Here is a 16,918-nt window from a genome sequence, read left to right as displayed (position 1 = left end):
CTATGATAAAAATGACAGACTTCTACATGCTTTGTAAGTGGGAAAACCTGCAAAATCGGCAGTGTATCAAATACTTGTTCTCCCCACTGTAAGTGACCCAATTTAAAGATATATTCATCTTTCCAATGGTGAAATATCCCTTTAAAGCTAATGTTTTTAGCTAGTTACAGGCCATTTGTTTGCATTTCAGCCTTTGGTGGCATATTGTGACGCCGATTGTTTTCCCCTCCGGTGGGTGTGGCTTTCAGAGTAGCCTTTGACGCAGTGTGCTCTTTATCTTTGTTTCTCTGACAGAAATATACTGCGACAAGCTCGCCGCAACTCATATCTCTGAGGTCAAACCAGCTGGCACTAAAGTCGGAGACAGACGGCGAGTGTGAGTGTGAGTCTCGGTGACCAAAGCTGACGTAGTAACGTCGCTTGCGAAACAATGTCTGGAAAATTATTTAGATGAAATAAGCTGGTTTGACCATGGAGATGCATAAATGCAGAATAGGTATTTAGGAAAAGTCAGGGCAGGAAAGAAACATAACTGACGGAATAATGTTCATTATTATGAATTATGTTATTGTTATATGTATGTTAATTATGTGTGTGTGTGTGTGTGTGTGTGTGTGTGTGTGTGTGGGTGTTTGTTTGAGAGAGATATAAAAGTGAAGGAGATGGCTAGTTGCTGTTTTCAGGATGAAGCCATCAACCTGCTTACATTGCACCTAGATTCTAATGGCTGGATTCTCACAGTTAGATTCTCTACATATGACAGTATTTGACTATAAACAGCACTAAGCTAAAAAAAATCGGGGAGAAATGTATGCATGCACAGATGTACAGTAACTGCAGATTTATTGGGACTAATAAGAGTATGCCTGACTGAGGAAGAAGAAGAGTTTGATGCTGAGGCGGAAAAATCAAGATTATGCATGCTGCTCGACAGTGAATATGTTAAGTCTGTATATGGACCCACAGCTTCCAGAGCCACTGTCCTCACTGCTCCAACCATCTCTCTCTCTAAGAGACAGCTGAACAGTTAGCTGCAAAGAGAGCTGCATCGAGGTCATTAAAGCAAGCTCTGAGTATTTCATGAGGAAGAGTCAGAAGTAAAGATTGAGAGATGGAGATAGAGGTATTGTGGGAAAAAACACTCCATGCATGAATGTCATTCATCTGTTTGTGTCGTGGTGTAGTGTGTCTGTTTTATTTCAATTTCACCTACTGTCAACTGGTCGAAATGGCAGAGTTTTAGAGAGAGGCTAACGAGCGTTTGCGTGCATGGTAACGGTATGTGGTCAAGCGAGGTACAGAGTGACTGAAGAGAGAGAGTGCCGATCGACATTAACCCAAAGCAGTGAATCAGAAAAATAAAACGTTTTCGCCGATTTATCACTCGAAATGCAACTGTAGCAAGCATCTCAGCAATCCCGGAAGTGGAACGCGAAGGATATAGACTAGTGAGTCTATATCCTTCGCGTTCCACTTCCGGGATTGCTCCGGTGCTGCAGGAAATTCCACCGGATGCATGTATTTTCCGTTTACTTCCGCTTTCTTTGTGTTAGAATTTTAAATTTGGTGGATTTATGAGGATTATTGTTGACTGCTCCTCTGATCTCTGCATGGTAAATTGAGACAGCTAGCTAGGCTATCTGTCCAATCTGAGTTTTCTCTCGCAGGACTATTTTGCAGCGGCTCTGTGCAGAGTTTAGCACCGCCCATGACGATTCTGATTGGTTTAAGAAATGCCATTAAACCAGAACACGTTTTCCTCCCATCAGCGAATGCTGTGTGGAGTAGCCAGACTCTCCTTCACCGCACTTTGCACTTTTGTAGTCTGGCAAAGCAAGACTACAGTATCGATAACTAACGTTATCCAAATTGATATTTAAAAAACCACACATGATATATCCAGCTACAAAAAAGCGGGAAAGTCAGAAGTTAGACGGAAGTACAAAGAGTCGATGGCTATAAAGACGATACACCGTCTAGTCTTGTCTCATTGGTGTAAACTAGCAGCTTTCAGAACGCTGCAGACCGGTGCGTTGCAAGTAGCTGCAGGATTCATCTCATCTCGTCGCGAATCTTTGGTCTGAACTTGCTACTGCACACACAGTGAGTGATACAGAGTGAAATTTAAGTTGTAGTCCATGACTGTATCCTGCTTAACTTTAGCTACGTTTACTTGAGGTAAATAAAATGGGATATTTTAGTTGGCTATGGATAACAAAAGTTTAGCTAGTGTGAATGAGTGAAATACAAGAAATAGCTAACCTAGCAAGCTATCCACAGCTCTCTATTCTTTGCCATTAATATAGCATGCTATCTCTATAATATTAAAAAAAATATCAGTCCCCATAGAATGTTGTTGTCAATGAAAACTAAATGTCATAGTGTCCCTGTTAAAGCTTTAATTAAGACTATCAGCTCCACACAACTCTCTCTGTATTTCTCAGTATGGATATGTTCACAAGATTGTGTCGTCTTTGGCTACAAGCAACTGCGTGGAGGAGCGGTGGGAGCAGTGCACGATCACGGAAGGCTTGTATCATGTGGACGCGCCGAAAGTGTTGTTGTCATTACTTAAAAGTCCTCATGAGGGCGACAGAAACTACACACTATAGCTTTAAGTCATAGCCTACAGCAGAACTCAGCAGGAGCACAGTCTGGCCTAAAATTACCCCATCCAGCTTTGATGTGTCTAAAAAGCTAACACTACAGTAACTTTTGTTCAACATAGGAGAAATGGCTGTCGCTTTTTACTTAACATCTTGGCTTCTTCACTGGTTGTTGACATAAGTAACAAAAGAGTGCGAGTCCTAGTGACGTCCCTGCCACCATTACTTATTGTGATTGTCAAGGAAGGAGAGATCCCTCAAAATGAATAGAAACTTAGAACCAGAGTTCTTGAAGTAGTAGATGATGACGGACTGGTGCAAAGAGCTACACTACAGATAGGAAAGTGGAAGTTAGGAAAAAGCTGTAAATGTCTCAGCAACACTGAGTTGTTGAACGACCCATTCAGAAGTTAGTAAAGTGCAGCTATAAAAAAAATAAAGCTAATTCAGAGCCATCTTTTTTTTTGTTTTTTAAGATTGTTGTTTTGGGCATTTTAGGCCTTTATAGGACAGCTGAAGACATGAAAGGGGAGAGAGAGAGGGGCAATGACATGCAGCAAAGGGCCACTGCGTCGAGGAGTAAACCTCTACAGTATATATGGGCGCCTGCTCTACCGGGTGAGCTACCCAGGCGCCCAGAGCCATCTTTAATAATAACCACTCATCGTTAATTTAAACTTGAGGATCTCTTTATGCTTGCATGCAATTGCAATTTCTGTTAACCTCTGGAACCTCATTTGTTTATAAAAGATATGGATGTTATACTGTTTTGAAAACATATAACATTGTTTTTATTTCTATTCATGATTATAATTTTTCTAAATCTACAAACTGTCTCGGGTTTCCAAGGGCTTCTGGGAACCCATTCGAAAACTAAGACATTAACTTGAACCTGTCAGAGAATCTTAAAGAGAAGCTACAACTTTGAGAATATATTTAATAAATTTTTTGAAAAAGAAATCATGCATTTTAGGTCTACATTTTATCTGGAATTGGGCAGCAGTGAAGCATTTCATATAAGAAGCAGACGGCAAATGGGGAAGGATGGAAAACATGGGAGCGTGAGAGAAGAAAGGAATATTAGAAAAGAGAGAAAATTAGATGGAACCTTTTGTACCCATTCAGCTGCTGAATTCTTTGATACGTTCTGCATTGCATAATGATATTCAAATATGACAAAATATGAAAGTGGTACTGAGTGGGGAAATCTGGTCTAATGCACCGTTTTCAGAGTCTTGAAAATGCCTTTCAAGCTGAAAAATTCTTTTCATGTGCCTCTTAAGAAATCCTCATTCAACCATCTCTCCCTCTGCCTGTCTGCCTCTATCTCTAACGCTCCTATTTCACCCAGTTTGCAATTTTTTTCATCAATCTGTCTCCTTCTCCAACTTTTCTTCTTCCTTTTTATTGCTCATATATGGAAGTCAATACTCCAAAGAAGCTATACAGTCCAGAGCTCTTAAGTCAAAGTCACCTCCAAACTAACTGCTCGTGCTGTACTGCACCATGCATTATTAAGGGCCAACTGTGTTGGTAAAAGCCCAAAAGACTCAAGGGAAAGGGATTTAGAGGGCTGGAACAAATCCTAAAACAACTTCACCCTGGGCAGCTTTCCCATGCTGGCCAACGCTAATGTACATTTTTTTCTCCACAACTTCTCCTGATTGCTGCTGTGGCAATTTTAGGAGTGATGACGGAGAACATATTTGCCTGTTTCTTCCCTGTGAGAAAGTAGTAGAAGGAGATAAGATTGTGGCTTCTAGTTTATATGTAGAAAATCAATTAATGCCGATCTGACACAGTTTAAAGCACAGCATTTATTTAATATTCACTGATTTGTTTACCAGACAGCCTAGAAGAGTAGATGATATATGTATAATCCAGTGTATTAACCTGTGAATTGACTATTGCTAATTCAGTAAGCCAAAAAAATAAATGTTCCCAATGACATAGCAGAATGGATACACATAACCACTAAAAGCCTAAATCCCGGCATTAGCCTGAAAAAAACCTTTAAATAACATCAGGGATAAACCGAAGTGAACACTGTTAGCTTTTGGCACCTTTCAAGGTGACAATAAAGGCCCTTGCACACAGTATTGGTACTCAATTAAAAGTACCAATACAACAGTAATACAAGTAAAAGTGTTGCATTCATAATCCTACAAATAATGTACAAATACAGAAGTATACACAGTGAAAGGAAGGTATAAAAAGTAAGTACTCAAGTAGATAAAAATATAATAAATCGTCATATATATCGTCAGAAATCAGGCATTTATCCAACAATCTGCACTTCAAGATTGATATTGTACAGTCTGGTGTACAGTCTCCCACATTGAAACCCTGGAGAAAACTATCGCACAGTATATGATAGCCTTAAAGCAGTTTTAGCAGAGAGGACACTGCAACAACAACAGAGTAAAGTCCATCAATGACTTTTTTGTAGGCTAACCAGGAAATGAGCCCCACCCAGGGATCCTGTGACAGATTTCAGACTAAATTTTAGCATTTGCTTTTTGATAAAGTAATACATTCTGTAGCTCGGTGAGCATCCCTTTCTATGCAGATGGATAGCCAGAAAGTTGGCAGCTCTAGTGACATTTTGTGTGAGTCTAGACTATGTCAAAATCCTAGTTGGAGCTACGAGGGTTAAGATCATTCTGTTTCAGCATAAGTTTAGAAATGGCTTGCCAGGGACTGGTAACCAACTGTAGATTCCATGTTTATCTTTGGTTGTGGCTTGTTGCTATTATTTTATTTATATTTAGAGTCAAGAATTTGGTTGTAAAAGATAATCATTCATACTTGAAGCTTTGGCCTGAAGTCCTATGATAGGAGTCTGCTTTTGAGCCAGGAAGTGAGGAGAGAAAGGTGTACAAAACTAGTATGTTGCCAGCTGCTTGATTCAAAATTAATGAAGTAAGAGAGGAGAGAAAGTACAGGAATGTAGTCTGGGAAAGACACCGAGTGAAAGATGAGACAAAGAAATGTGTGTGTCTCTTAACAAATTGATTTAAATATTTGTCAACAATTGCCATCCACGCATTAACAATAATATAAAGAAAGGTTTGGTTTAAATTAGGGAGAGTAAACCTACCGCATGGAGTGGATTGCCCTGATCGATCGGCACCTTGAAGTCAGCCTGGAGCTCATCAAAAGCTGTTATCTGCGAGGGAGAGGGGAAGAGAAATTAGGATCATATGATCTATGAAAATAGAGGGACAATATAAAATAAAATGTTTCACTCTGAAAGCACATCGTCATTGCCAAAAGTCTCCTGCGGGTCTCACAACCAGCAATGCAGCATTCAGAATGCAATATGGTTTTGTAATGTAATCTGAATACTCTTGGATTATTCAAAATGAAACATTGAAAATATTGACATTATACTAAATAAAAAATAGAAGTGTTAATGTGGCTCGGGAAAGGAAAGCTTGGGGTCCCCTGCTGGAGCTGCTGCCCCCACGACCCAACCCCGGATAAGTGGAAGAAGATGGATGGATGGATGGACATTATACTAAAGATGTGGATGCAGTCACAACCTTTTCCACACATTTCCTTTTTCTCTTTAAACATTTCAAAACATTTTCAGTGAAAATAAAATTAATTTAGCATATTTAGCATACCCTTACAAAAACAGTACTGGCACAAACTACAGGTGTACTGTGTGCGTATGCTGTTTCATTTGTGTACGTTTTTGAGGAGGACAAGCACAAGAGGAGCACTCAAAATGTTCATTTTCCATTTACAATGAAAATAAAAATTAATACAAACTACAAGCATTTAGATTTGGTATTATGACATTTTTTTTAAATAATTTTTTAAACTGCTATATTTTAAAGACGCAACAAAAAATGAAAATAAGTAATCCTTGAAATTGTAAATCAAATTTAATCACACATTTTTTCAAATCTAATCTGGGCTGATTATAGTTAGTTATTTTTCGGATTTATCGGATTACGTATTATTGACCATCCCAGTTATCTTTATTCACTTGTTTCCACCAATCTGTTGCCCTGCAGCGTGTGTTACCAGAATATCAGCATCATCTGCTGAACAAACCAATCCACAGTCTGCACTGTCAGGCAAAACATTCTCCACTGTCAGGCAAAACGTTCTGCACTTTCAGGCAACAACAGCCCTGGACATGGATATTATACGTAGCTGGAGCTTTCTCTCACACGGAGGCATCATGTACCCACACCCTCCATTTCAGAATGAGCTTGTCATCCTCATCCCTATTAACATGATCTGCTGCAGTTAAAATGTTGGAACAAATCTGCCCAAGTGGCACAGAATATGCATTGCAAGAGAAAGAACTCAGAACCTTTTGAAATGGTGTCATTTGATCATGCAGCCCACCCACTGCTTCATTGTGGGACAGCTCTATGTAATAACACTGCCAAGTATTAAAGAACAGTGGAATGATACGCAACAGTTCTATTGGTGTTGCATGTGTGGCAATGGAGGCAATTGCATTACAAAGACAAATGTCATTGCTTGACTAGTTGGCCTCAGGAGAGAAGTGTGTGTGTATTAGAGAGTGAGATTGCAGGAAGATATACTATGTGTGTTAGTCAGTGTATCTGCATATGAGTTACACTGTGTCTCCAGTGTGTGTGCACCATGGGGAGTGTGTGTGTGTGTGTGTGTGTGTGTGTGTGTGTGTGTGTGTGTGTGTGTGTACCTGCGTGTGCATGCATGCGTGTGCAGAGTAAGAATAAGTTATTATTTTTTGTGTGGTATGTAAATGTTATCAATGTATTTTGTGCTATATGAGGAAGAAACAGAGGAGGCAGTGGCATATGCGTTTGTACATGTGAATGTGTGTATTAGCTCAGCATGGTGAATTAACATCAGAGAGATGGCAGAGGTTCACACCAATCCCGGGTTATTTCCCTGGGCTCGCCCCCACACTGACAGGAAGCTCTTTACATGTTATTTCCCTGTGGACCCCAACAGTGATCCTGGCTCATTGCCTCGCTCTGTTACAGTGTGTTAGCCTCCCTCGGGCTGTTCCTCAAGGGTGACGGGAGCAAACACACACACACACACACACACACACACACACACACACACACACACAGTCTTCATGGGTGCATAAATCCAAGCATACAGTAAGGAACTGTACGTATTTATGCACACAAACACACTCTTCCACACAGACACACAACTTGCCTATACATCCTTAATGTATGTGCACCACATGAGAAGAACGTTATAGACTGGATGCTTTGAGTGGATGTCAGGCTTAAAGGATCATTCAATTGAGATTAGTTTTAGATTTTTGTCTTTTGCGCCATCAGAGATATGGAAATGAAAACACTGCTTATAAAATGTTTGATGAAGCAAGGAACAATGAGTGGTAAACTGATAAGAATGGTTGTAACAGTTAATCCAGATTATATAAACTACCTCATCCATCTATCCATCCAATTTCCGCCTCTTATCCGATCCTTATTGAAATGGCAGCAGAATAAGCAAGTTAGCCCAGATGTCCTTCTCCCTCTCCGTTTCTGGGCCACTTATTGCATCCATCTGGGTCTTCTCTGGAGTTCTCCTCCCAGTTGGACATGCCCAGAGTACCTCCAGGAGGTATCCTCAACTGGTTCTTTTTCGATGAAACAGTGGTTCTACTCCTAGATCCTTCTGGATGTCTGAAGGTGACCCCAGCCACCATGCAAGGGAAAGTCATTTCAGTCACTTGTATACATGATCTCATTCTTTTTTGGATTTAGGATGTTGAATGGTATCGGGAGTATCACCTCCAGACCCTTACTCGAAGACTCACCACTTTACCAATTTGCTCTGATTAGGGAAAACCAGAACCCTCCTGAAGCCAGGCCTGAGAGGGCAGTTGTGTATACGCATGGGGATCAGGCTACAAAACCTGGCTAAACAACTTTAAAGGTGGTAAAACTGAAAGGGAGGGAGCGCAACTGAAATGTTCGGAAAAATCTCTCACAGTAAACCTACAGTAAGTTGAACCATCAGCCTAAGGTAAGTTGAAAGTTGAACCAGGATGTTGGTCTGTAGGCTGTGGATATTAATGTTGGGTATTTGTTTTCATTCCAAATAAGTTTGTCTAACTTGGAGATTTGTTTCCAACCGGTCTAATCACCTAACTGAGTGGTGTTTTCTTTAAAAGTTATTGTTAGCAATGACACCACATTCCCAAATATCAAGAATTAATTTGGCTAATACAATGTTTTTATTACCAATAGGGATGATGGCTAAAAAGACCAAATTAGACCCACGTCATAATAATAATAATAATAATGATACATTTTATTTATATAGAGCTTTTCATGGTACTCAAAGACACTTTACAGTAAAAACCAGCACATATATCACATTAAAAACAGATAAGCAATACAACCAACACATAAAACAAGCATATTAGAAGCAATTAAAAACAATAAAACCAGATGAGAGAAATGTCAGACTATTAGAAAGCTAATCTGAAGAGGTAATCTGGTGTTATCCTTTAAGGGAAAAGCCACCCCCTTGATATTGGACTGCTCAGCCAGTCATGATCAAAAGCAACATTTGCCCTGGGGGTGCAGACCAGAGGAACAAAAGTCAAATCTGTGACATGCTCAGGGAGTGATTTCTGCTAAAGATCCACTGGCAATTAAATTGGGTTTCTGTTTTTGCAAATCCGGTTCTATTTTGATGTGAAAGTTCACTTTAACAGACTGCTTTGAAATCAAGGTTGGCTGGCAGTTACAGCAAACAAACTGGCACCCTCTGCTTCTCTCTTGGCACTCTGAGTGTTTCAATGCAGACTGTGGCAGCTAGAGGACTGACACCATATACTGTGTGTATATATGTAAGGGAAGAAGAGGGAACAGAGAGATGAATGTAGCCTAATTAGTTGTGTATTAGTGTGTGGATGTAAATGTGTACTCATTTTCACGGTCTTTCAGTCAGTTGAACATGCTTTTTTCTTCCATGCAGCCTTCAAGTCATTCATATGGAAATAACAAGATTAAAAACAACAGCAATCAGATGAACCTCCACTTTAACGTGAAAGACTACAAGGTCCACTTTAATTATTTAAAGCCTTGTCTCAATTATTCATTGGGATTTTAAACCCACTCAATATGGGTTAATTTTCCACTCCTCACCAACCTCTGATGCAAAATTTAGCAACTAATGTAGCCGCTGCCAAATGTTAAGTCTAATATGCATGCAGCCAATTGAGATTGGAACTGTGCTGGATGTAATTCATGGAATATGTCTGTTTCTCTGCATTAATCAACAGGCATGATGCAAAGTTAACAACACAGGTGGCTCAATTTCCACAAGAGGAGCATTGTATTTTCATGTTTTATGAAGTGGAGAGTAATATACGGCGCCTAGCTAACCAAGAATGGGGAAAGATCTGGTGTGAGGATTGCCTGTTTCACTTTTTTTTTTTCTTTTTTTTTTTTTTAAGTGGAACTAATAGGGAAACTTTAGTTTCTGGGAACAGTTTCCCTGTTCCCAGAAACCTGGAAAACAACACTATATGTATAAGGCATCTCTATCTCTGCATTTCAATATCTGTTTTACCCATCTTGGACTTTATTAGCCTGACGTCATCATACTCAGATTCTAGTCAGAATATGAGTCTGATACTGCTCCATTGTGGCTGTGATTATGGGGCGTGTTTCAACCAAACCAGGAAAGAAAATGCCTCTGCACCCAATTGGATAGACCAATCAGCGCAACAAAAAAGCTACGTGGCGGACATCCCTCCATCCCATGGGCCCACCACCTGTGGGAGGAACCGCTGGGGTCGGGTGCGCTGCCACATGGGTGGCAGTGAAGGTCAGGGGCCTCGACGGACCAGACCCGGGCAGCAGAGGCTGGCTCTGGGGACATGGAATGTCACCTCTCTGTGGGGGAAGGAGCCGGAACTTGTGCGGGAGGTGGAGCGCTACCGGTTAGATCTGGTGGGGCTTACCTCTACGCACAGTCTTGGTTCTGGAACCATACTCCTGGATAGGGGTTGGACTCTTTTCTTCTCCGGAGTTGCCCAGGGTGTGAGGCGCTGGGCGGGTGTGGGGATACTCACAAGCCCCCGGCTGAGCGCCGCTACGTTGGAGTTTAACCCGGTGGACGAGAGGGTCGCCTCCCTACGCCTGCGGGTTGTGGGGGGGAAAACTCTGACTGTTGTTTGTGCATATGCACCAAACAAGAGTTCAGAGTATTCGGCCTTCTTGGAGACCTTGAGTGGAGTCCTGCATGGGGCTCCAGTCGGGGACTCCATAGTTCTGCTGGGGGACTTCAACGCGCATGTGGGTAATGATGGAGACACATGGAGAGGCGTGATTGGGAGGAACGGCCTCCCTGATCTAAACCAGAGTGGTTGTTTGTTATTGGACTTCTGTGCTAGTCATGGATTGTCTATAACGAACACCATGTTCGAACATAGGGATGCTCATAAGTGTACTTGGTACCAGAGCACCCTAGGCCAAAGGTCAATGATCGATTTTCTAATCGTTTCATCTGATCTGAGGCCATATGTTTTGGACACTCGGGTGAAGAGAGGGGCGGAGCTGTCAACCGATCACCATCTGGTGGTGAGTTGGGTCAGGGGTGGGGGAAGACTCTGGACAGACCTGGTAAGCCCAAACGGGTAGTGCGGGTAAATTGGGAACGTCTGGAGGAGGCCCCTGTCCGACAGACTTTCAACTCACACCTCCGGCGGAGCTTTTCGTGCATCCCTGTGGAGGCTGGGGGGCATTGAACCCGAGTGGACAATGTTCAAAGTTTCCATTGCTGAAGCTGCGGTGAGGAGCTGTGGTCTTAGGGTCTTAGGTGCCTCAAGGGGCGGTAACCCGCGAACACCGTGGTGGACACCGGTGGTCAGGGAAGCCGTCCGATTGAAGAAGGAGTCTTTCCGGGATATGTTATCCCGGACGACTCCGGAGGCAGCTGCAAGGTACCGAAGGGCTCGAAGGGCTGCAGCCTCTGCCGTGAAAGAGGCAAAGCAGCGTGTGTGGGAGAAGTTCGGAGAAGACATGGAGAAGGACTTTCGGTCGGCACCAAGGTACTTCTGAAAACCGTTCGCCACCTCAGGAGGGGGGAAGCGGGGAACCATCCAAGCTGTGTACAGTAAGGATGGGACGCTGTTGACCTCAACTGAGGAGGTAATAGGGCGGTGGAAGGAGCACTTTGAGGAACTCCTAAATCCGACTAATACGCCCTCTATGGTAGAGGCAGAGCTGGAGGATGAGGGGGGGATTGGCATCAATTTCCCTGGTGGAGGTTGCTGAGGTAGTTAAACAACTCCACAGTGGCAAAGCCCCAGGAATTGATGAGATCCGTCCAGAAATGCTTAAAGCTCTGGGTGTGGAGGGGTTGTCTTGGTTGACACGCCTCTTCAACATTGTGTGGAAGTCTGGGACGGTGCCTAAGGAGTGGCAGACCGGGGTGGTGGTTCCCCTTTTTAAAAAGGGGGGACCAGAGGGTGTGTGCCAATTACAGGGGTATCACACTTCTCAGCCTCCCCAGTAAAGTCTACTCCAAGGTGCTGGAAAGGAGGGTTCGGTCGATAGTCGAATCTCAGGTTGAAGAGGAACAATGCGGATTCCGTCCCTGGTTGTGGAACAACGGACCAGATCTTTACTCTCGCAAGGATCCTGGAGGGAGCCTGGGAGTATGCCCAACCAGTCTACATGTGTTTTGTGGATCTGGAGAAGGCGTATGACCGGGTGCCCCGGGAGATACTGTGGGAGGTGCTGCGGGAGTACGGGGTGAGGGGGTCCCTTCTCATGGGCCATCCAATCTCTGTACGACCAAAGCGAGAGCTGTGTCCGGGTTCTCGGCAGTAAGTCGGACTCGTTTCAGGTGAGAGTTGGCCTCCGCCAGGGCTGCGCTTTTTCACCAATCCTGTTGGTAGTATTTATGGACAGGATATCGAGGCGTAGTCGGGGTGGAGAGGGGTTGCAGTTCGGTGGGCTGGGGATCTCATCGCTGCTTTTTGCAGATGATGTGGTCCTGATGGCATCATCGGCCTGTGACCTTCAGCACTCACTGGATCGGTTCGCAGCCGAGTGTGAAGCGGCTGGGATGAGGATCAGCACCTCTAAATCGGAGGCCATGGTTCTCAGCAGTAAACCGATGGAGTGCCTTCTCCAGGTAGGGAATGAGTCCTTACCCCAAGTGAAGGAGTTCAAGTACCTTGGGGTCTTGTTCGCGAATGAGGGGACAATGGAGCGGGAGATTGGTCGGAGAATCGGCACAGCAGGTGCGGTATTACATTCAATTTATCGCACCGTTAGATCGAAAAGAGAGCTGAGCCAGAAGGCAAAGCTCTCAATCTACCGGTCAGTTTTTGTTCCTACCCTCACCTATGGTCATGAAGGCTGGGTCATGACCGAAAGAACAAGATCCAGGGTACAAGCGGCCGAAATGGGTTTCCTCAGGAGGGTAGCTGGCGTCTCCCTTAGAGATAGGGTGAGAAGCTCAATTATCCGTGAGGAGCTCGGAGTAGAGCCGCTGCTCCTTTGCGTCGAAAGGAGCCAGTTGAGGTGGTTCGGGCATCTGGTAAGGATGCCCCCTGGGCGCCTCCCTAGGGAGGTGTTCCAGGCACATCCAGCTGGGAGGAGGCCTCGGGGGAGACCCAGGACTAGGTGGAGGGATTATATCTCTAACCTGGCCTGGGAACGCCTCGGGATCCCCCAGTCGGAGCTGGTTAATGTGGCCCGGGAAAGGGAAGTTTGGGGTCCCCTGCTGGAGCTGCTACCCCCGCGACCCGACCCCAGATAAGCGGATGAAGATGGATGGATGGAATCAGCGCAACGGAGACAGACGTCACAGAAGCTGCAAGTCAAAGGCAGGCTTCGACAGAGCAAAGGCAGAGGCGGAAGTTTCCGTGTCGTGCAGACGAGTGTGTCAATGTGTATACATAATGTGATCGCGGTTCTCTGCTCTTTTTTTAAAATGAATGCGCTGTCAATATCTTCTATAACAGATGCGATGGCAGCCATCTTTGATGTAAACAAATCCAACCAAAGCGCTCTTTGGTGACGTGGTTGATTACGTTACTGTTGTCGTATAAAGCCTGCCCAGACAATTTGATTGGTCCGAACAGCTCTGGTTCGAGCATAGTTGCTCCACAACGGATCAAGTCCAGACCGAGCTTCAAATGTTGTGGGCGGGGCTAAGTTCGGCTGGCATCCAGGCTAGGACTTTATATGAAGCATCAAAATATCCCCTCTCCTGCAGACTACCCAGAGGTCACTGGATTTCTGTGTGCTGGGAATTGGCTTGTGTTTTAATCGCTAACATGCTCCCATCAGTGTTGGCCTGTATCTGTGCTGAACACCTTGGCAGGGGGGAGACTGCTGGAGAAGGCAGTTTCCCTGATGCTAATAAACACTGCTGGCACAGTTAACTCTTCACCCTTCACTGTGACAAGATCAAATTAAACACATCTCTTCCCTCCAAAATATTCATTATGCATGGTTCCGCTGTCAGGATTTTCTGCAAGGCACCAAATCCATATGATAAGCACATATCCAGCTACAGTTATGGTAATTAGACATAACATCAACTGAGCATAATACATACACATAAGATGATTACATTTCAATGGAATTGTACTTCGTACAATTTCATGTGACAAATAAAAATTGATTAATTGATTGACTGATTGATTGAGCCAATAAATTACGCTGCCATGACATTACTGCAGGACAATATTTTTGTTTGTCCTAAAATCAATTGCAGGATTTACATTACCATTAAAACATTGATTCCAACCTTACAGGCTGTTAGCGAGACAATTTAGTGAAGGTTACCAAAGGCAGTCAGTAAGTATGAGAAACTTACGTGAAACTGAGTACTGACTGTAATTTATACAGAGTCTGGACGGTGTCACAAGCACTTTTTCTAAAATGTTCCACAAAGAATTATAACCCATTCTGGTGACTAGCAGCCAAAACATCTGTAAATAGTTTCTGCTTTAAGGCTAACAGTACTTTAAAGTGGACTTATTATACTTTTCCGTATTTTCTGTCATCACTGTTATAATGTCGGATGTTCATGTTAAACAGGGCCAAATAATGAGGTAAACATATTTTAGAGATATCCCCGTGAGCTAAAATGTTTAGATTTGCAGATTTCCAGCTGTTCTGAACGCTCCGGTATCAACGGCTTTTTCTACTCTGGGCTTATGCAACACTTAGCCGGCCTTCTCTGGCCTTCTGTTATTAGTCATATGCTCCAGGTAGGCAGGAATGGAATGTGTTTTTGTTTTTTAAGCAGTTTTTTTTCGCATGTAGCTACATGCTAACGGCAGTAAAATATGTAATCTTGGCTGCCAATGCTGGTCATTTCTCCCCAATTTCGGGGTCACATTACTGCTGGGACATGTCCGGTTGTGTAGTATTTGGTTTAGAAGCCTTTATTTGTGATTTTTCACAGTACAAAGTCCTGCTATATACTCTGTTGCAGTAGCTCCAACTGCTACTAGTGACACAAAACTGGAGTGCAGCGGAGATTCCAGGAAACACGCAGGCCAATCAGAAAAGACTTTTCAGGAGGGGGGCTTAAAGAGACAGGCGGTCCAGCAGAGCGCTTCATACAGAGGGTGAATACAGGTGCAGCAGCCATGGGCAGTATTTTATATGCTTTTTGAACATTAAAGCATGTAAACATTTCGTAGTAAAAACACAAAATACAAGTATGAACCTGAAAATCGTATATAATAGTTCCCCTTTAAGACAACAAATTTTAGACTTCAGCACAAAAGTAAAGAAAATGTTACCTCATAAGGCTCTGTAAGTTCAAAGGTTTTTAACGATACAATCACATCTTTGCCATCAATATTTAAATATTCTTCTCTACGCTATGGTCTCACTTCAGCGTTAACACTCAAGTTTATCATTTTCAGCACCCAGGTGTGAGCTCACCAGAGCTTACTCCTCTTCTTATCCATCCAGAAATCGGCATCCTCTTCATTCGTCACCATCACCACTAGTGTCTAGACTGCATCGTGGGTTATCCTACACTACTCACGGCTTCTCGACGCCTTTCAAAATATGATGACATCACAATGGGAATTTGATGATGTCCCGATTACTTTTTTCATTAATAATTTTTTATCGTGCACCTGTCAATAAATAATTGTTCACACAAAATGAAGTCTCTCCTGATTGAAATATCTTTCTGTCTGACTGAGCGATGCTAAGCTCCAGTAAACTACTAAATTGCATCTGATACATTGGAAGCAAATGATGATCCCAGTAGTAATCTGTACAATGTGACTAATCCCACTGCACTCAAGCTTGCAAGTGAAAGCATTACAACCTTTACGTGGCTTCTTACCCTGGGCTGTTTACACGTATCAATCAATTGCATGAATGATTTCTTCTTTGCCCCTACTGTCAGTACTGACTGCTATCTACAACTGTATGTGAAAGGTGACAGTGGATTTTCCGAGTCTCTTTACATGAAAGAAAAATCAATGCAAAACCATAAATCATTAAAAGACTTCCCCTTGTCAATTGTGAAAGAGCTTAAATAGTGATTTGCATGATGTTGGAAGCTATGCATGATGGGGCTGGTTCATTGGAACAGTCAGGGCTTTAAAAGTCTGATCATCTCTAATCAAGCCTGTTCTTAAAGACCGAAAATGTGATGCGACCTGCACTGTGGTTTCTGTAAAATTGCCACCAGTCTCTTGTAACATCATCAATGAATAAGAACAAAAAAAGAAAACGAGCAAAAACGGCACTCTTTGTGAATAGCTAGTGAGGTTGAAATAAGAAGAGAGAAAAAAGGGAAAGGAGGGATGACGAGGATATAATCCTGCAGTTTATGCACTGTGCAGTGGAACAATAGAAACAGTGGAGTCAGAATGATGGATGAGGAGCCAGCAGGGGTTAATGAACACGGGGATCGATGCAGACTCAACCCAGCTGTACACTGAACACCACCTCCATTATAGCCTCCGGTGCCCTGTTGACAGTTTGCTTCATTGAGATTACAATCAATTGATCACCTATGCATTTCTTCCCCCTGATGACTAGAGCTCCTTGAGCCCAAGCTACTTCTTAGTATACACAGTTCAGGGGAGCGTGGTGGAAAATCACTGTGGCTCTGCATGCTCAATGCTAGGTGAAACCCAGAGTACCTGAATTCACTTCTTTTTTTCCCCACCATTAAGAACATTTCTTCATTTCGTCTTCTCTTTAAACTCTACTGGGTTTCCTTTTATACTGACACTGTGTGTTAAGATACTCAGACCAGTGTTAATTTTGATAGCAAATTCTGATTTAGTCTTAGTCTTTTGAATAACACACCATTTAGTT

The 16,918-nt window shown here is 43.0% G+C and overlaps 1 protein-coding gene across 1 annotated transcript in view; it reads right to left on the bottom strand.

Moving 5' to 3' along the window:
• The window catches only part of cnih3 (cornichon family AMPA receptor auxiliary protein 3), a 125,406-nt gene that overhangs the window by 76,196 nt on the left and 32,292 nt on the right, over nucleotides 1-16,918 (bottom strand). The window contains exon 2 of the mRNA XM_078275143.1: nucleotides 5,707-5,775. Coding sequence (XP_078131269.1) covers nucleotides 5,707-5,775 — 69 coding nt within the window. The remainder of the gene's footprint in view (nucleotides 1-5,706; nucleotides 5,776-16,918) is intronic.

This window comes from Sander vitreus, chromosome 18 (assembly GCF_031162955.1).
Source record: "Sander vitreus isolate 19-12246 chromosome 18, sanVit1, whole genome shotgun sequence".
Lineage (NCBI taxonomy): Eukaryota > Metazoa > Chordata > Actinopteri > Perciformes > Percidae > Sander > Sander vitreus.
This window is presented reverse-complemented; position numbering and strand designations above follow the sequence as displayed.